Raw genomic sequence first — 19,333 nt, forward strand, 5'->3', positions numbered from 1 at the left:
CGCGCACGGCGCCCGGCCACGTGCTGTGCCCGCGGTGCGGGCTGCGCCACGCCGGGCGCCTGCTGCGGCTGCTGGAGCGCCGGCGGGCCCTGGCTGCCCGGCCGCTCCTGGTGCACGCCGCCTCCGCCGGCGCCTACACCTTCGCCCAGATGCTGCTGCGGCTGAGCCGCGGGGAGCCGGCGCGACGCCGGCGCCTGGCGCGCCGCCTCCGCGGGCTCGTCTACGACAGCCTGGTGACGGGCGGCCCCGGCGACATGGCGCGGGGTGAGCGGCGGTGGGCACGGCGCGGGGCTGCGCACCGCCGGCGCCCGCCCGCCCGCCGACCGCGGCTCTCCCCGCCCAGGCATCGCCGGCGCCGTGAGCTCGCCGGCGCTGCGGGTGCTGGCGCGCGCCGGCGCCCGGCTCTACCTGGGGCTGCTGCCCCGCTGCGTCGCCCGGCACTACGAGCTGGCGCGGGACGCCTTCGCCCGCCCGCCCCTCCGCTGCCCCGTGCTCGTCTTCTACGGGCACGACGACCCGCTGAGCGACCCGGCCGCCCTGCACGAGCTGCTGCGCGCCTGGCGGGCCCAGGGCATCCGCGTGCAGGCGCAGGGCTGGCAGCGCTCGCGGCACGCCGCGCACCTGCGCCAGCACCCCGCCGAGTACCGCGGCGCCCTGCACCGCTTCCTGCAGCAGCTGGAGGGGCCGCCCTGCAGGGCCCGGCTCTAGGGGCCCCCCGCCGCCGGGGCACGGAGCGCTGCGGGCGCGCGAGCAGCACGGACGGCCTGCGGCGGGGCGGCCCGGGAGCGCGGGTGCCCCCAGGCTCTGCCCGGAGCCAAGCTGGGCAGGGGCAGAGCTGTGCCACGGTGTGCAGTGGTGTGCCACGGTGTGCAGAGCTGTGCCATGGTGTGCAAAACCATACCATGGTGTGCAGAGCTGTGCCACGGTGTGCAGAGCCATGCCACAGTGTGTAGAGCTGAGCCACGGTGTGCAGAGCTGTGCCATGGTGTGCAAAACCATACCATGGTGTGCAGAGGTGTGCCACGGTGTGCAGAGCCCTGCCACAGTGTGCACAGTCGTACCACAGTGCACAGAGCCGTGCTGCAGTGTGCATAGTCACACCACAGCGAGCAGGGCCGCGCTGCAGTGTGCAGAGCCCCGCCGCGGTGAGTGGGGCCCTGCCATGGTGTGCAGACTTGTGCCACGGTGTGCAGACGTGTGCCACGGTGTGCAGGGCCCTGCCATGGTGTGCAGAGCCATGCCACGGCGTGCAGAGCCGTGCCGCGGTGTGCAGACATGTGCCACGGTGTGCAGAGCCGTGCTGCAGTGAGCCGGGCCCTGCCGTGGTGTGCAGACGTGTGCCACGGCGTGCAGGGCCCTGCCACGGCGTGCAGAGCCGTGCCGCGGCGTGCAGACGTGTGCCACGGTGTGCAGAGCCGTGCTGCAGTGAGCAGGGCCCTGCCGCGGAGAGCGGGGCCGCGGCTGGCTGCCGGGGGAGGGTCTCTGCCGTGCCCGGGGGGGGCCGCGCCGGCGGGACGCACGCGGCGACTGTGCCAGATGCTCCGTTACTTTATTAATAACTCAATACACGGCGCGGTGCCGGCCCCCAGCGCGCCACGCTCAGCCTTCCGGGGGGCTGCCGGGGGCGGCGGGGGGCGGCCGGGACCCCCAGATCCACGGGGGGGGGGGGGAGCGGGGGCGCCGAGGGCTTCCTCACCCCGGCGCAGTCCGTAAGTGCCAGTGCAGCCCGAGGGGGGGGAGGGGGGTCCGGGGGACCAGGCCGAGCCCCCCATCGCTCCCCCCACAGCAGGGCAAGGTGGGGTGGGGGGGGGAAGGTGAGCAGTGGGTGCTACGTCCTACAGCCCCCCCGCGGGGTGCAATACCCCCCCCCCGAGAAAGACCCGGGGCGCCAGGAAGGCAGCAGGGCGGGGGGCCGGGGCACCCCCATTGCCGTGGGGTGGGTGGGGGTCCGGGCCACGGGCAGGGGGCTAGCGGCGGCCGGGGGCCGTGGGGCCGGCCGGGCGGGGGGCTCCGCCACGCAGCCCCTCCTCAGTACAGCCGCTTCTCGTACCTGCGGGGCAGAGCGGAGGCGTCAGCGCGGCACCGGCGCCCCGTCCCCCCCGTCCCCCCCGTCCGCCCCAAGCCCGGCACCACGTCAGATCCTGGCCGGGAAATTCGGGGAGCGCCCGCAGCCCCGCGGCGGTGCAGCCCGCGCGGGGGCACCCGGCGCCCCCGGGCCCCGCGCCGGACGAAGCCCCGCGCGAGCCGGCCCCCGCGCTGCTTACTTACGTGGCAGGAGCGTAACGCTACGGCGGCGGCGTGGCAGCAAAAAGAGAGAAGGGGACAAGGTCAACGGGCCCCGGGCCGCGGAGCCCGGCGCCTCCCCGCCGGCCGCCGGCGCCCGCTGCCCCGCGCCCTTCCCGCTCGCCTCCCGGCCACCCACCGGGCCGGCCGGCACCGGCGCCGGGCTCGGACTGAGCCACCCAGCAGGAGCATCGTGCTCCAACCAAGCCACTCGGTACCAGGGTGCAGCCGAGCTGCCTGGTACCGGCACCGAGCCCCCGCTGAGCTTCCCGACACCGGGCTCCGGCCGAGCCGCCCGGCACCGGCACCGAGCCCCCGCTGAGCTTCCCGACACCGGGCTCCGGCCGAGCCGCCCGGCACCGGCACCGAGCCCCCGCTGAGCTTCCCGACACCGGGCTCCGGCCGAGCCGCCCGGCACCAGCACCGAGCCCCCGCTGAGCTTCCCGACACCGGGCTCCGGCCGAGCCGCCCGGCACCGGCACCGAGCCCCCGCTGAGCTTCCCGACACCGGGCTCCGGCCGAGCCGCCCGGCACCGGCACCGAGCCCCCGCTGAGCTTCCCGACACCGGGCTCCGGCCGAGCCGCCCGGCACTGGCAGCATGCTCCAACCACAACACGCCACACTGGCAACGTGCTTGGACCGAGCCATCCAGCACCATCACTGTGTGCTGACCAAGTTGCCCAGCACCAGCATGTTGCTCCAACCAAGTCATTTGGCACTGTGGTCCAACCAAACCATCCAGCACCGGCATCGCACTCCAAAAAAATCACACAGCACCATGGTCCGACCGAGCCACCCAGCATTGGCATCGTGCTCCAACCGAGCCACCCGGCACCACGCTCTGACCAAGCAGCACGGCACCAGAACCAGGCTCTGACCAAGTGACCTGGCACCATGCTCCAACCGAGCCACCTGGCACCAGCACCAGGCTCCAACCGAGCCACCCGGCACCACGCTCTGACCAAGCAGCACGGCACCAGCACCAGGCTCTGACCAAGTGACCTGGCACCATGCTCCAACCGAGCCACCTGGCACCAGCACCAGGCTCCAACCGAGCCACCCGGCACCATGCTCTGACCAAGCAACATGGCACCATGGTCCAACTGAGCCACCCAGCACCGGCATCAGGCTCCAGTTGAGCCACTCAGCACTGGGCTCTGACTGAGCCACCCAGCACCAGCACCGAACTGTGGCCGGCACTGTGATCCGAGGGAGCCAGACCGGCACAGCGCTGCAACCAAGCGGGCCCCTCCCCAGCACTGTGCTCCAGCTGAACCACCCAGCACCAGCACCGTGCTCCAACCGAGCTACTCGGACCAGCACCACGCTCCAACCAAGCGAGACCAGCATCAGCACCATGCTCCAGCTGAGCCGCCCGGACCCCGCACCACGCTCCGATCAAGTGGATCAGCACCGGTGCTCCGACGGAGCCAGCTGGGCACTGTGATCCGACCGAGCCGAGCTGCTGCCAGCTCCACACCGTCCCGGCCAGCCAGCCACGGAGCATGCACAGCCTCCGGCACGGCGCTGCGTGCGCGGCGGCACCGGGGAAGGGCCGCGAGGAGCCGCGTCCCGCCGAGTCGGAGCCGCCCCCGGAGCAGCAACTCGGCCTTCTGCCGGCGCCTGCCCACGCGGTCCCCCGAGCCGGACCCAGCACCGTCCCGCATCCGTCCCTCGCAGAGCTGGGTCTGCATCGCCGGCAGCCTCCGACTGGAGGCCCCCGGCCCCGGCTGGGCCTCCGACGCCGGGACGCTGCTCCGGGGCTGCAAACGTGACCGGGGTCACGGGGAGCAGCAGGGCCCCCGTCACCGGCGAGAAGCGTCCGTGGGGAGAGCGCGCGGAGCGCTGTGGGTCCGGCTGCAGGGACGGGCTGCGCTCCTGGCCCGTGGACCCAGGAGCCGCTCCGCGAGCTCCCATCCGATCTGCCGGACGCGGAGCCGGGAACGTCCCCGTCCGTCTGGGGGACGCGCTGCCGTCTTTGCTCTGTCTCCGCAGCCACCGGATTGCTCCTTCCCGGAGACCCCGATGGGGAGCGCTGTCCTTCCTCGGCTCCCGGACGAGCAGGGTCCGGCCAGCTGCACCAAACAGCCCCCGGCAGGATGCGGCCCCCGGTCCCAGGGGCGGGATGGCCGCGGGCCCGGCGGGCGGCGTGGAGACGGGACGGAGGCCAGGGCAGAACCGCCCGGGCAGGCGGCGGCAGAACCGCGCGGCAGCCACTGGGGAGCAGGATCGGTGCCTGGGCAATGCCACGACGCCCTGGCCCCGGCCCCCAGCGCCGGTGGCAGCTCACCGGAGCGCGGCCCGGCCAGCTGGCCAGCTCCCAGGCAGCCGACCGAGCAAGAGCTCAGCCCCGGCTGAGCACCACTGCGGATGGCCAGCGAGGCAGCCAGCGTCCCAGGAGCTCCACTGGCCGGCCGGTACCCCGGGCAAGGGACTGGCACCCCAGCTGGCCGACCAGCCCGCCAGCCAGCAAGCACCCCAGCCAGCTGACCAACATCCCAGGTAGTCAACCAGCCAGCCAGCACGCCAGCTGGCCAACAAGCACCTCAGCTGCCACCAAGCCAGCCAGCACGCCAGCTGGCCAACCAGCCCCTCAGCTGGCCAACCAGCCAGCCAGCACCCCAGCTGGCCAACCAGCCCCTCAGCTGGCCAACCAGCCCCTCAGCTGGCCAACCAGCCAGCCAGCACCCCAGCTGGCCAACCAGCCCCTCAGCTGGCCAACAAGCCAGCCAGCACCCCAGCTGGCCAACCAGCCCCTCAGCTGGCCAACCAGCCAGCCAGCACGCCAGCTGGCCAACAAGCACCCCAGCTGCCAACAAGCCAGCCAGCACGCCAGCTGGCCAACCAGCCCCTCAGCTGGCCAACCAGCCAGCCAGCACCCCAGCTGGCCAACAAGCACCCCAGCTGCCAGCAAGCCAGCCAGCACGCCAGCTGGCCAACCAGCCCCTCAGCTGGCCAACCAGCCAGCCAGCACGCCAGCTGGCCAACCAGCCCCTCAGCTGGCCAACCAGCCAGCCAGCACCTCAGCTGGCCAACCAGCCCCTCAGCTGGCAAACAAGCCAGCCAGCATGCCAGCTGGCCAACCAGCCCCTCAGCTGGCCAACAAGCCAGCCAGCACGCCAGCTGGCCAACCAGCCAGCCAGCTGGCCAACCAGCCAGCCAGCTGGCCAACCAGCCCCTCAGCTGGCAAACAAGCCAGCCAGCACGCCAGCTGGCCAACAAGCCCCTCAGCTGGCCAACCAGCCAGCCAGCTGGCCAACCAGCCAGCCAGCTGGCCAACCAGCCCCTCAGCTGGCCAACCAGCCAGCCAGCACCCCAGCTGGCCAACCAGCCCCTCAGCTGGCCAACCAACCAGCCAGCATCCCAGCTGGCCAACCAGCATCCTAACTGGCCAACAAGCCAGCCAGTATCCCTACTGGCCAACCAGCCCCCCAGCTGGCCAACCAGCCAGCCAGCATCCCAGCTGGCTGCCCAGCATCTCACTGGCTGACCAGCCCCCCAGCTGGCCGAGCAGCCCCCCAGCTGGCCGAGAAACCAGCCCCCCAGCTGGCCGAGCAGCCCCCCAGCTGGCCAACCAGCCAGCCCCTCAGCTGGCCGAGCAGCCCCCCAGCTGGCCCAGCCAGGCCTGCAGCCACCCAGCTGGGACCAGCCAACCAGCCGAGCGGCCAGCGGAGCAGCAAGGCGACCACCCGCACACAGCCCATGGGCTCACCAGCCTGCCCCCGCACTAGCCCCGCCCCCCCGCACTAGCCCCGCCCCGCACTAGTCCCGCCCCCCCGCACTAGCCCCGCCCCCCCGCACTAGCCTCCAAACCTGCACGGGGCAGCAAGCGACACCCAGCGCTGCCGAGCCCCGCAGTGCCAGCACCCATCTCCCCAGGGGTTCCCTGCCCCATGGCCCCCATGCCGCCCCATGGCCCCGGTCCCAGCCCCACACATCCGCCTCGGGACCCCCGGAGCCCTGCGGGGGCCGGGGCCCAGCCCCCCACCGCTGGCCCTCTCGCTGCCCCTGCCCGAAACCCCAGAGCCTGCAGCCACGCAAGTACTGCCCCCCAGCACCCAGCGCCGGGGCAATGGGGCACCCGCCCCCCAGCACCCAGCGCCGGGGCAATCGGGCACCAGACACCCTGCACCCAGCGCTGGGGCAATGGGGCACCCGCCCCCCCAGCACCCAGCGCCGGGGCAATCGGGCACCAGACCCCCTGCACCCAGCGCTGGGGCAATGGGGCACCCGCCCCCCCAGCACCCAGCGCCGGGGCAATGGGGCACCCGCCCCCCAGCACCCAGCGCCGGGGCAATGGGGCACCCGCCCCCCAGCACCCAGCGCCGGGGCAATCGGGCACCCGCCCCCCCAGCACCCAGCGCCGGGGCAATGGGGCACCCGCCCCCCTGCCCCCAGCGCTGGGGCAATCGGGCACCCGCCCCCCTGCCCCCAGCGCCGGGGCAATGGGGCACCCGCCCCCCTGCCCCCAGCGCCGGGGCAATGGGGCACCCGCCCCCCCAGCACCCAGCGCCGGGGCAATCGGGCACCAGACCCCCTGCACCCAGCGCTGGGGCAATGGGGCACCCGCCCCCCGGCACCCAGCGCCGGGGCAATGGGGCACCCGCCCCCCCAGCACCCAGCACCGGGGCAATGGGGCACCCGCCCCCCGGCACCCAGCACCGGGGCAATCGGGCACCCGCTCCCCTGCCCCCAGCGCTGGGGCAATCGGGCACCCGCCCCCCGGCCCCCAGCGCCGGGGCAATGGGGCACCCGCCCCCCTGCCCCCAGCGCCGGGGCAATGGGGCACCCGCCCCCCCAGCACCCAGCGCCGGGGCAATGGGGCACTCGCCCCCCTTGCACTGGGGCAACGGGGGTCCCGTGAGCCAGATCTGACGTGGTGCCCGCCGCAGCCGGGACGTCCCCCCCGTACCCCCCCACCTGCCTCCCTGGCGGCTCCTCCCGCCCCGAGCCGGGCACGGCCACCTCCGTGGGGTGACGCGGGGGGCCCAGCGTCACCGGGGCACGAGCCCCCCGGGCCGGGCGGCACTTACGAGTGCAGACCGTGGACCCCCCCTTCGATCTGCGCCGACATGGTCCTCTTCTCGAACTTGAGCTCCCCCGAGTACATCATGGACCTGGGGGCGGGGGGCGCGTCGGCGGGGCCCGGCCGCCCCGGCGCGGGGGTCCCGCCGCCCCCCGGCCCGCCCCGCGCCTCACCGCAGCACCGAGAGGCTCCTGGCGCCGATGTCCTGGCAGCCGTGCTGGATGCCGGCGATCAGGTAGGGCACGAACTTCTGGATGGAGCCCTTGTCCTGCACGGAGCCGGAGACGCCCTGGGCCACCTTCACCTTGTCGCCCTCGCTGGAGGGGCGCAGCGGGGCGGGCGTCAGGGCCGGCTCCGGGCCGGGCGCCCCGCCGGGCCCGCGGCCCCCGCGCACCTGAAGTACCGCTTCTGGCTGCCGCTGCTCTTCTCCATGGCGTCGAGCGAGCCCATGCCCCGGTACTTCTTCAGCCGCACGCCGTCCGAGAAGAAGTACTCGCCCGGCGCCTCCGTGGTGGCCGCCAGCAGCGACCCCATCATGACTGCCGGCGCGGCGGGGGGGACGCGGGTGAGCGCGGCGGGCACCGCCGCCGTCCCGCCCCGGCTCGCCCCGCGCCCGCCTCTCGCTCACCCGTGGAGGCCCCCAGGGACAGCGCCTTCACCACGTGGCCCACCGTCTGGATGCCGCCGTCGGCGATGACGGGCACGCCGAAGCGGCGGGCGTACTCCGCCACCTTGTACACCGCCGTGCCCTGGGGCCGCCCGCAAGCCATCACTGCGGCGGAGAGGGGTCGGTGCTGCCGCCCGGGCGCAGCGCGGCGCCACGGCCGGCACGGGCACCGCACCGGGCACGGGCACCACGGCTGGCACCAGCACCGCGGCTGGCACCGGCACCGCACCGAGCACGGGCACCAGGGTCTGGGCTTGCAGCTCCGCACCGGGCACGGGCACCGCGGCCGGCACCGGCACCGCACCGGGCACGGGCACCAGGGTCTGGGCTTGCAGCTCCGCACCGGGCACGGGCACCGCGGCCGGCACCGGCACCGCACCGAGCACGGGCACCAGGGTCTGGGCTTGCAGCCCTGCACTGGGCACGGGCACCGCGGCTGGCACCGGCACCGCACCGGGCACGGGCACCAGGGTCTGGGCTTGCAGCTCCGCACCGGGCACGGGCACCGCGGCCGGCACCGGCACCGCAGCCGGCACGGGCACCGGGGTCTGGGCTTGCAGCCCTGCACTGGGCACGGGCACCGCGGCTGGCACGGGCACCGCACCGGGCACAGGCACTGGGGTCTGGGCTTGCAGCCCTGCACCAGGCACGGGCACCGTGGCCGGCACCGGCACCGCAGCCGGCACGGGCACCGGGGTCTGGGCTTGCAGCCCTGCACTGGGCACGGGCACCGCGGCTGGCACAGGCACCGCACCGGGCACGGGCACTGGGGTCTGGGCTTGCAGCCCTGCACCGGGCACGGGCACCGCGGCCGGCACCGGCACCGCGGCCGGCACGGGCACCGGGGTCTGGGCTTGCAGCCCTGCACTGGGCACGGGCACCGCGGCTGGCACGGGCACCGCACCGGGCACAGGCACTGGGGTCTGGGCTTGCAGCCCTGCACCAGGCACGGGCACCGCGGCCGGCACCGGCACCGCGGCCGGCACCGGCACCGCACCGGGCACGGGCACTGGGGTCTGGGCTTGCAGCCCTGCACCAGGCATGGGCACCGCGGCCGGCACCGGCACCGCGGCCGGCACCGGGGTCTGGGCTTGGAGCCCCGCACCAGGCACGGGCACCGCAGCTGGCACAGGCCCCATGGCTGGCATGGGCACTGGGGTCTGGGCTTGCAGCCCCCCACACCGGCACGGGCCCCATGGCCGGCACGGGCACCGAGGTCTGGGCTTGCAGCCCCGCAGCGGGCACGGGCACCGCACCAGGCAGGGGCCCCATGGCCGGCACGAGCCCCGCGGCGGGCAGGGCCCCGCGGCGGGCAGGGCCCCACGGCCCCCACGCACCTTCCTGGGTGATGCAGATGGAGCCGCAGCCCATGCCCACGCGCAGCGCGTCCACGCCGGCGTCGATGAGGTTCTTGGCCTGGGCGGCTGTCACCACTGCGCATCCCGTAGGGGCGAAGCCACGGGCCCGTGAAGCACCCGGCCGGGCCCCACGCCTGCCCCACGGCACCCCGCCCCCACGCGCTTTGCGGGGCTGCAGCACGGTGCCCCCCAATGCTACGGGGCGGGGGGGAGAAGGTACCCTTGCTCCCTGCCCCACGGCGCCCCGGCCCTCTGCTGCCCCGCGGCACCCCACCACTACCCCTGCCCCACGGCATTCTCAAGCTCAAGCCCCTGCCCCAGGGCACCCCAGCCCTCCCTCTGCCCCACGGCACCCTCAAGCTCCTGCCCCATGGCACCCCAACCCTCCCTCTGCCCCATGGCACCCTCAAGCCCCTGCCCCACGGCATCCCAACCCTCCCGCTGCCCCACAGCACCCTCAAGCTCCTGCCCCACAGCACCCTCAGGCCCCTGCCCCATGGCACCCCAACCCTCCCCCTGTCCCACAGCATTCTCAAGCTCAAGCCCCTGCCCCATGGCATCCCAACCCTCCCGCTGCCCCACAGCACCCTCAAGCCCCTGCCCCACGGCACCCTCAGGCCCCTGCCCCCCAGCGGCCCACGCCCCCGTGCCCTGCGCCCCCAGGGACTCACCATTGCCCCCGATCACCTGCAGCTCGGGGTACTTCTGCTTGATGTAGTGGATCATGCTGATCTGATAGACCGAGTTGCCCTGAGACGAGTCCTGGGGACACGGCGGCGGCGGTGAGAGCCGGGCCGCGGCGCCCGCCGGCCCCCGCGCCCGCCCGGGCACCCACCAGCACCACCACATCCACGCTGGCCTGCACGAGGAGGTCGAGGCGGTACTTGTCGTCCTCGCGCGTGCCGATGGCCGCCCCGCACAGCAGCTGCTTGCGGGCGTCCTTGGAGGCCAGCGGGTAGTCGCGGTTCTTCTTCAGGTCCGTGCGGGCGATGATGGCCACCAGCTCGTCGCTGTCGTTCACGATGGGCAGCTTCCCTGCGGGGCACGGGGACGTGGCCCCCGGTGGCTCCGCGCCCTGGCTGCCCCCCGGGGCCCCCCGCGCCGGACGAGGGGACGCCGCCTCGGTACCTTTCTTGCTCCGCTGCAGGATCTCGTTGGCTTCTTTGAGGGTGACGCCGGCAGGTGCCACCACCAAGTCGTTGCGTTTCGTCATCACCTGCGGGCCACGGGGAGGGAGCAGCGCGTGGCCGCCAGGGCCTGCTGCGAGGGGCAGCCCCCGTCCTGACCTCCTCCGTCCCGTCCCGTCCCGTCCCACCCCATACCCTCCAGCCCAGCCCACCATGCCCCCGACGCTCCGCCATCCCGTCTCTCCACCTCAGCCCATCCCACCCCTCACCTCCTTCCATCCCATCCCATCCCGTCCCTGTTCTCCATCTCACCCCATCCCTGAAGCCCACCTCAGCCGATCCCGCTCTCCCTTCCATCCCATCCCACCCTTATTCTCCATCCCATCTCACACCTGCTCTTCACTCCATCCCATCCCTGACTCCCTCATCTCACCTCTGCCTTTATTCCAGCCCATTCCATCCTTATCCTCCATCCCAACTTGCCCCTGCCCTTCATGCATTTTTCCCACCCCATCCCACTCCATCTCTGCCTTCTATCCTATCCCATCCCATCTCTGCCCATCCCGCTGCATTTCATCCCATCCTTCCCTCCATCCCACCCTTGCTCTGCACCCCTGCCCTCCACTCCCACATCTCATCTTATCCCATCCCATCCCATCCCATCTCTGCCTTGCGTCCCATCCCATCCCTGACCCCGATCCCATCCCATCTTTGCTCATCCCATCCCATCCCATCCCTGGGCTGCCTCCCCACCCACACAGGCTCTCTGTTCCTGCTCTGCACTCCTGCCCTGCGCCCCACCACATCCGTGCGCCCCATCCCTCTGCCCCGGCACCCGTGCCTGCCCCGCCGCGGCACCTCGCTGAGGTAGGTCGCGTAGTCCTTCTCCGTGAGGAAGTCGATGTCGCGGGAGGTGACGATGCCTTCCAGCTTGCTGCCCATCTTGCCGGTCTGGGTGACGGGGATGCCTGAGAAGCCGTGCCGCAGCTTGGCCTCGAAGACATCGCCCACGGTGTGCGTGGGGCTCATCACCACCGGGTCCGTGATGAAGCCCTGCTCGAATTTCTGGGTGGGGGCAGAGAAGCAGGCAGTGAAGGCCGCGGCCCCGTGCCGGGTACCGGGGCAGGCAGGGGGCACGGACCAAGCCCGGGGGGTCCAGGGCGCCCTTACCTTCACCTTACGCACTTCGTTGGCCTGGAACTCGGGGGTGCAGTTGTGGTGGATGATGCCGATGCCACCCATGAGCTAGAAGGACATGGGAGGCTCAGTGGGCATCTGGGTACCCCAACTCTGCACCCCTAAACTGCACAGGGATGGGCACCCTGACTCCGCACCCCAAACCTGCATGGGGATGGGCATCCCAACCCCACACCTCCAACCAATATGGGGATAAGTACCTCGATCACACACCTCCAGCTTGCATGGTGATGGGCACCTCAACCATGCTCCTCCAACCCGCATGGTGATGGGCACCCTGACCCCACATCTCAAACCCGCATGGGCATGTGCACCCCTGCCCCAGATCCCAAACCCATATGGGCACAGGCACCCCAACCCCACGCCCCAATCCTGCATGGGAATGGGCACCCTGACCCTGCAGCTGTGCAGCTCTGACCCACACAGAGCGCAGCACCCCCACACACACCCCACACCCCCACTCCCCTGACCCACATGGGGCCACGCACCCCTCACCCTGCACCCACACAGTCCCCGACCCACATGGGGCAGGGCACCCCACAGCAGGGCACCCTCCCAGACCCGCGTGGGGCTGAGCACCCCCCAACTGCACCCGTACAGCCCCGGACCCAACGCTCACCGCCATGGCGATGGCCATGTCCGACTCGGTCACCGTGTCCATGGGTGACGAGATGAGGGGGGTCTTGAGGGTGATCTTGCGGGTCAGCGCCGAGGTCAGGTCCTGGGGGGGCCCAGAGACCCTCTCCTTCCTGGCCCCCTCCGTCCTCAGCAGGAGGCAGAGGGGACCAAGCCCCTCGCCCCCCATCGCCCCCCCCCCCACTGGAGGCACTGTGCCGGGGGGGGAGGGGGGCGATCCCATGGGTGTCCCAGCACCGACCCCCCCATGCCGCACGCGCCCTGGGCACGCACTGCGCCCACCTCCCCCCAAACCCCGCACGGCCCCCCGGGGCACGCCGTGGGGCCGGGGACTCACCACCTCGTCCGCCGTGAAGTCGATGAAGCCGGGCAGGATGAGGAAGTCACTGCGGTGGGGGGGGGGGGGGGAGGAAAAGGGGGGGACACGCGGGGGGCCGGGGGTCAGCCCCACGGTGGGGACACCGTGCCGCGGCCCCGGGCAGCCCGGGCGGTGAGCGGTGGCTCGCGGGAGCGGCAGGCGGGGGGGGGGGGGGGCCGCCACGCGGGACGGCGGCGCCCGCGTGGGGGGCTCCTACTTGTAGGTGAGCCCGTCGGCGGTGGCGAAGAGCTGCTGGGCGGTGAGGCCGTCCTCGGGCACGTAGCCCGTGCCGCCGCTGATCAGGTAGTCGGCCATGCTGCGGGCGCGGACACGGGCAGCGCGCGGACACGCGTGGCGGCGGCGGCCGGCGCGGCGCGGCGCGGCGGACCCGCCCCCTCGGGGAGGCCCCGCCCCGCCCCGCCCCCCCCGGGAAACTCTCCCCCCCCCGGGCCCCAGCTACCGCACCGCCCCCTCGGGACTCCCAGTAGCCTCCCAGTACCCCCCCCCCCCCGCGGCTGCGGCCCCGCGCCCCTGCAATCTCCCCGCCACCCCCCCCGGACTCCACTAGCCCCCCAGTAGCCTCCCAGTAACCCCACCGCGGCTGCCTCCGCGGGCCCCAGCAACCCTGCCGTTTCCCAGTAGCCTCCCAGTAACCACACGTATCCTCCCGTAACATGCCAGTAACTCCTCGCTACTTCCCCTCCCACCCCAGTAGCCCCCCCATCATCACTAGTAGCTTCCCAGTAACTCCCTGCTGTTGCTTCTCCATCCCCATCTCCAGTAACTTCCTGCTAAGTCCCTGCTTTTGGCTCCTCATGCCCCAGAAACCCCTCTCCATCCCCCAGTACTTCCCAGTGCCCCCCATTGCTGCCTCCACCCCCCAGTACCTCCCAGTATCTCTGCCCTGCTGCTGGCCCATGCCCTAGTACCCCTCCCATCCCCCACTACTTCCCAGTATCCCCCCACTGCTGCCTCCCTGTGCCCCAGTTGCCTCCCAAAATCTCCTCATGGCTGCTTCCCTTCGGCCCAGTAACCACCCCACATCCCCAGTACCTCCCAGTGCCCCCCAAGTGCTGCCTCACCGTGCCCCAGTACCTCCCCACGTCCCCTAGTCACTTCCCAGGAACTACCCACTGCTGCTTCCTCATGCGCCAGTACCCCCCCACACCTCCCAGTAGCTCCCAGTTGCTGCTTCCCCGTGCCCCAGTACCCCCCCACGTCCCCCAGTCACCTCCCAGTAACTCCCAGTTGCCGCCTCCCCGTGCCCCAGTACCCCCCCCGCCGGGTACCTGGGCTCCCCCTCGCCCATGGCGCTGCGCGGCGGCGCGCCCGGGGGGAGCGCGGAGCCCCGGGGCGCTGCGCTGCGCTGCGCTGCGCGGGGCGGAGCGGAGCCGGGCGGAGCGGCGCGGCGCGGGGCGGAGCGGGGCGCGGAGCGCGGTGCGGTGCCGCAGGGCGCCGCGGGCGCCGCGGCTGCCGCTCGGGGGCGGCGCGGCCCTGCCCACCGCGGCCGCGGGCCAGCGGAGCCGCCCCTGCGCCCCCCCGGGCCCGGCGGCCGCAGCGCCGCGCGCCCCCCGCCCCCGCCCCGGCCCGGCCCGGCCCGGCCCGGCCCCCGCCGCCGCCGCCCTGCTGCAACCCACGGCACTGCACCGCGCTGCTCCCCCTGTGCCCCACGGCACTGCAATGCGCTGCGCCCGCTGCACCCCACAGCACTGCACCACGCTGCATGCCCCGTGCCCCATGGCACTGCACCGCGCTGCACCCCCTGTGCCCCACGGCACTGCACCGCGCTGCCTCCACTGTGCCCCACGGCACTGCAACACGCTGCTCCCCCTGTGCCCCACGGCACTGCACTGCGCTGCCTCCACTGTGCCCCACGGCACTGCAATGCGCTGCTCCCCCTGTGCCCCACAGCACTGCACCGCACTGCACCCCCTTTGCCCCACGGCACTGCACCGTGCTGCGCCCAGTGCACCCCATGGCACTGCACCACACTGCACCCCCTGTGCGCTGCTGCATCACACTGCACCACACTACACTGCACCCTGCTGCACCCACTGTGCCCCACGGCACTGCACCTGCCACACCCACTGCCCCACACTGCACCGCACCACACTGCACCCATTGTGTCCTGCTGCACCTGCTGTGCCACACGGCATTGCACTCACTGCGCCCCACAGCACTGCACCACACTGCAGCCGCTGTGCCCCATGGTGCTGCACCCTCTGCATCTGCTGCGCCCACTGTGCCCCACTGCACTGCACCACACTGCACCCATTGCACCCCACTGCACCCACTGCACCTGCTGCACCCACTGTGCCCCACTGCACCGCACTACACTGCGTCTGCTGTGCCTGCTGCATCCACTGCATCCCACTGCACTGTGCTGCATCCAGTGTGCCCCTCCGCACCCCTGCTGTACCTGCTGCGCCTGCTGCACTGCACCCGATGCTTCGCTACACCTACTGCGCCCACTGTGCCTGCTGCACCCCACTGCACTATGCTACACCCCACTGTGCCCCACTGCACCCCACTGTACCTGCTGCACCTACTGCACCTGCTGCGCCCACTGCACTGCACCCACTGCACTCTGCTTTGTCTGCTGCGCCACACTGCACCTGCTGCACCTCACTGTGCTCCACAGCCCCCGCTGTGCCCTGCTGCACCCCACTGCCCCGATGCATCCACCGTGCCCCACTGTACCCACTGTGCCCCACTGCCCAGGGACCTGCCTGCCCGGCTCCCCCTGCCACAGCATGTGGGGTGCAAGGGGGGACAGTAATCGACCCGGCATTGCAGCATTTGCTCCCCTGGCTGCGTGGGCCGGGCAGTGGCGGCCAAGGCGCCTGCCGAGGCAGCGCTGGCCAGAGGTGCGAGGGGGCTGCAAAAAGCCAAGAGACACCGGCATGTGGGGCAAGCGGGGTGGCAAAATCGGGGGGCTAGGCCCCGGTGCCCCATGCCCGGAGACCCACAGCTCCTCCGCGTGGGTGCGAGAGGCGCTGGTGCCACAGGCCCGGGCGAGCGGCCGCGAGAGGCACAAGGGCTGAATCCTTTGGCGTCTGGTCAAACATGCCACCCCTGCGACACCCCACCAGTGACCCGGGGGGGGGGGGCACTGTGCCCAGCAGAGCATTTGCACACTTGTGTGCACCCGGCAGGGGCACTTGCACGCTTGCATGCACTGGACAGAGCATTTTCACACTTACACATGCACGGATGGGGCATTTGCATGCTTGTAGGCACCCAGCAGGAGCATTTGTACACTTGCGTGTGCCCAGTGCGGTCATATGCATGCTTGTTCATGCCTAGCAGGGCATTTGCACACTTGCATATGCCTGGTGGGGGCATGTGCACACTTGCACACACCCAGCAGGGGCATTTGCAGGCTCACTTGCGTGCACCCAGGGCATTTGCACGCTTGCCCGCTGCCAGCGCGCGCCGATCCGCAGGCTGCACCACGGCTTTTGAAAAGTCATGGAGACTGGAGAGGTGCCCAGAGGCGGCGGGGACCCGGCCGCGCCGCCTCCCGGCACCGCGGCGCAGAGCCCTGCGCCGCCGCCCCCGCCTGCGCCGCCGCCGCCGGCCCGCTGCGGGGTCTCGGCACCCCCCCCCACGGACACGCAGCCCCACAGCGTGGGGGAGGGGGGCTGTGGGGCCGGCTGTGGGGCTGGGCGCCCTCCGGGCCGCATCCAGCTCCTCCGCAGCCTCCTTCGCTCCCGCCCCGGGGACGTGGCAGCGCAGGCACCTGCTGCTTCTCACAGCCCTGTGCGCACACGGCCTGTGTGTGCAGGCGTGCGTGCACGCGTGCCACCGTGCACACGCCCTGGTGCAAGAGAAACAGACCCTGCAACGCGCACACCCTTGTGCAAGGGCAAACACACACACAACGCTGCCCTCACATCACTTGGTATCTCAGTGCAAAAGCAAACACACCTCCGCACACACCCACACACGCACACCTCTGCACACACACCCTGCCTGCACCTCCCCGTATAACCCAGGTGTGTGCTCCTGCACGCAGACAGGCACAAATCAGCACCCACCCCTGCACATACACACCCCTGTGCAAAAGCTGATGCACTCCTACACGCGCACACCTCTGGGGAGGCACCCCTCCAGTGCACACGCACCCTGCACATGCCCCCACTAAACTCTGTTCTCATACGTTTTGCACGCATGTGGCCCTGTGCAAACATGCTTCTGCATGCACCCGTGTGCAACCCCTGCACGCACCCCTTGCTTGCATCTCTCTATATGCACTCCTCTGTGCCAAAGGTAACACACTCGTGCACACAGATACACACACACCAACACACACACTTGTGCACACACATGTGAGCATGTGCATGCACCCCCAATGCACCCTGTGCACACACATACTCAGTGTATGCACAGACACCCTGTGCACACACATAGCCTGTGCACCCACAAGCACACAAGCACCCTATGCACACACCCTTGTGCATGCACACCCACTGCTCCCAGGCCCCAGAGCTGGTCCCCAGTGCTCCGGACCCACTCGTCCCCGGTCGGAGGCGCCAGGAAGGAGGGTCCGGGAGGGAACCTCAGCACCACAGGGCGCCCAGCTCCAAGCCCCTCGCTCAGCTCCCCGGCCTCCACGCTGCCGCCGCATGCTGGCCCCGTGTCCCCATGCCCCATGCACACCCCATCCTTCCCCACAGCCCGGCCGGCCCCGCCGCAGCCTGCCCCCGCCGTGGGGGGGGTCGCATGGTTGGGTGCACGGGTTCCCTCCGGGTGCTCCCTTCGCCTCGGGGACGCCTGGCAGCTCTTCGCACCCGTCCCTCCCTGAGCGCGGTTGTGGGGGGAGCCCCACAGCCGCCCCGCTTGGCCCCGCGCAGCTTCGTTATCCGCCCCGCTAACGAGGCCGCGGGGGAGGGAGGCAGCAACGCAGCTGCGGGGTGCCCTTGGGGGGAGGCAGCGGCGCGGCGGCTCTGCCCGCAGCCCCCACGCGCCGGGCCCCGAGCGGAGCGCCGCGCCGGCACGGCCGGCTGGCACGGAGCAGCGGGGATTAGCGCCGGCACGTCGCCTCCCGGCCGGCCGCACGCATAATCCGGCCGGCGCAGGCAGATCCCAGCAAGGTCAGGCCCCGCGGAGCCAGCGGCCGCGGGCGGCGTGAGCGGGGCACGCACACATGCACACGCGTGTGCACGGGCGTGTGCCGGCAGGGAAAGGGTGTAAGTGCATGTGTTTGCAAGTGCATGCATGTGCAGGCATGTGTGTGCACACGTGCATGGACACTTGTGCACGTGGTAAGGCACGCGTGTGCCCTGGCGTGTCTGAGGCCGCATGTGGCTCTGTGCAGCGCGGTGCCCGGCCGGGTGCCCACAGCAGGCACCCGTGTGTGGCAGCGCTCACAGGTGTGTGCCTGCATAGGTGTGCAGACAAGAGTGTGCATGTGTTTGGCTGCATGTGTGAGCGTGCACATGCATGTACAAGCAAGTGTGTATTTGCATGTATACCTCTGAGTGCGTGTGCACGCCTGTGCAACTAACCAGACGTGTGCGTGTGTCCCTGTGCACACGTGTGCCCATTTGTGCACATCTGCATGTGCAGGACTGTGTGCATGGGTGTGTGCAGATATGCATGCATCTATGTCCGTGTGCGTGTGAGCGCCGGGGTGCACACGCAGGCCCTGTGTGCGGGCACGCCCGGGCCCCCTGTCCGTAGCCATGCTCGTGTGTGCACACTCGCAGGTGTGTGAGTGTCGGCATGTGCACGCGTGTGCATGCAGGTGTAAGAGCTTAGTGAGCACATGCATGCAGACCCCTGCGGCGCAGCCCCCCCATGGCACTGACCCCCATGGCGCAGCCCCCCATGGCACAGCCCCCCTATAGCGCAGCCTTCCCCATGGCACAGACCCCCCCCCGATGACAGGGACCCCCCCCTACCGCACAGCCCCCCACAGCACAGACCCCCACAGCACTATCCGCACAGCGCAGCCCCCCCCCCATGGCACAGACCCCCCATAACACTATCCCCACGGCGCAGCCCCCCCCGCGGCACAGACCCCCACAGCACTATCTCCACAGCGCAGCCCCCCCCCATGGCACAGACCCCCATAACACTATCCCCATGGAGCAGCCCCCCCGCGGCACAGACCCCCACAGCACTATCCCCACGGCGCAGCCCCGTGTCCCCGCCGCCCCCGGCCCGCCCCCCCCTCACCTGCCCGCCTCGTAGCCGGCCCGCAGCAGCCGGGCGCTGCAGCGCTGCGCCGCCGTCTCGTGGCCGTGTCCCGCGTGGGGGACCCCGGCGTCGGGGCAGGCCCTCGCGGGGGGGGCCTCCATGGGCCGGCCGGGGGGCGCGGGGGGAGCCCGGCAGAGACGGGATGGGCTCGGGGCGGGGGGGACCGGAGGGGTGTCGGGGGGGGGGTCAGACCGCGGGGGGGTTCACACCGGGGACGATCGGGTCCCGCAGGGGGGGGTCACTGCGGGGGGGACACTCGGGGGTCCCACGGGGGGAGTCTCACGGGAGGGTCCCACTGGAGGGTCCCACGGGGGATCCCACTGAAGGGGGCACACGGGGACGGGGGTCTCACGGGAGCGCACCAGGAGGTGCCGGTGCGGGGGGGTGGGGGGGCCGGGCAGGGGGTTTGCGCGGTTTGGGGAGGGGAGCGGACGGGGGGTGGGGAGGAACCGTGCGAGTGATCCGAGGGGGCGCAA

The 19,333-nt window shown here is 72.0% G+C and overlaps 1 protein-coding gene across 4 annotated transcripts; it reads right to left on the reverse strand.

Moving 5' to 3' along the window:
• Window positions 1-1,532: 1,532 nt before the first annotated feature.
• Window positions 1,533-14,010, reverse strand: IMPDH1 (inosine monophosphate dehydrogenase 1). 4 transcript variants are annotated; one of them, XM_062579582.1, is made up of 15 exons: window positions 13,943-14,010; window positions 12,871-12,969; window positions 12,633-12,681; window positions 12,279-12,380; window positions 11,633-11,707; window positions 11,321-11,527; window positions 10,464-10,551; window positions 10,171-10,370; window positions 10,007-10,097; window positions 9,315-9,410; window positions 7,939-8,059; window positions 7,714-7,849; window positions 7,484-7,627; window positions 7,318-7,401; window positions 1,533-2,050 (listed from the first exon to the last, which is right to left on the reverse strand). In XM_062579582.1, the coding sequence occupies exons 1-15, from the start codon at window positions 13,960-13,962 to the stop codon at window positions 1,829-1,831; spliced, it is 1,734 nt and encodes a 577-aa protein (XP_062435566.1). In that variant the 5' UTR covers window positions 13,963-14,010; the 3' UTR covers window positions 1,533-1,828. The 4 variants fall into 4 exon arrangements, with proteins under 4 accessions (XP_062435566.1, XP_062435557.1, XP_062435582.1 ...); XM_062579573.1 differs by having other exon boundaries at window positions 7,705-7,849; XM_062579598.1 differs by having other exon boundaries at window positions 1,941-2,050; window positions 7,939-8,082.
• Between the last annotated feature and the right edge of the window lie 5,323 nt (window positions 14,011-19,333).

The sequence above is a fragment of the Rhea pennata genome, chromosome 1 (assembly GCF_028389875.1).
Source record: "Rhea pennata isolate bPtePen1 chromosome 1, bPtePen1.pri, whole genome shotgun sequence".
In the NCBI taxonomy this organism is placed as follows: Eukaryota; Metazoa; Chordata; class Aves; order Rheiformes; family Rheidae; genus Rhea; species Rhea pennata.

Coding starts and splice junctions, on each gene's coding strand:
- IMPDH1 (XM_062579573.1), bottom strand. CDS start 13,962: ATGGGCGAGGGGGAGCCCAG. Junction 11,708..12,278: donor ACATGGCCATCGCCATGGCG/GTGAGCGTTGGG, acceptor ATGTCCTTCTAG/CTCATGGGTGGCATCGGCAT. Junction 10,371..10,463: donor CCTGCAGCGGAGCAAGAAAG/GTACCGAGGCGG, acceptor CGTGCCCCGCAG/GGAAGCTGCCCATCGTGAAC.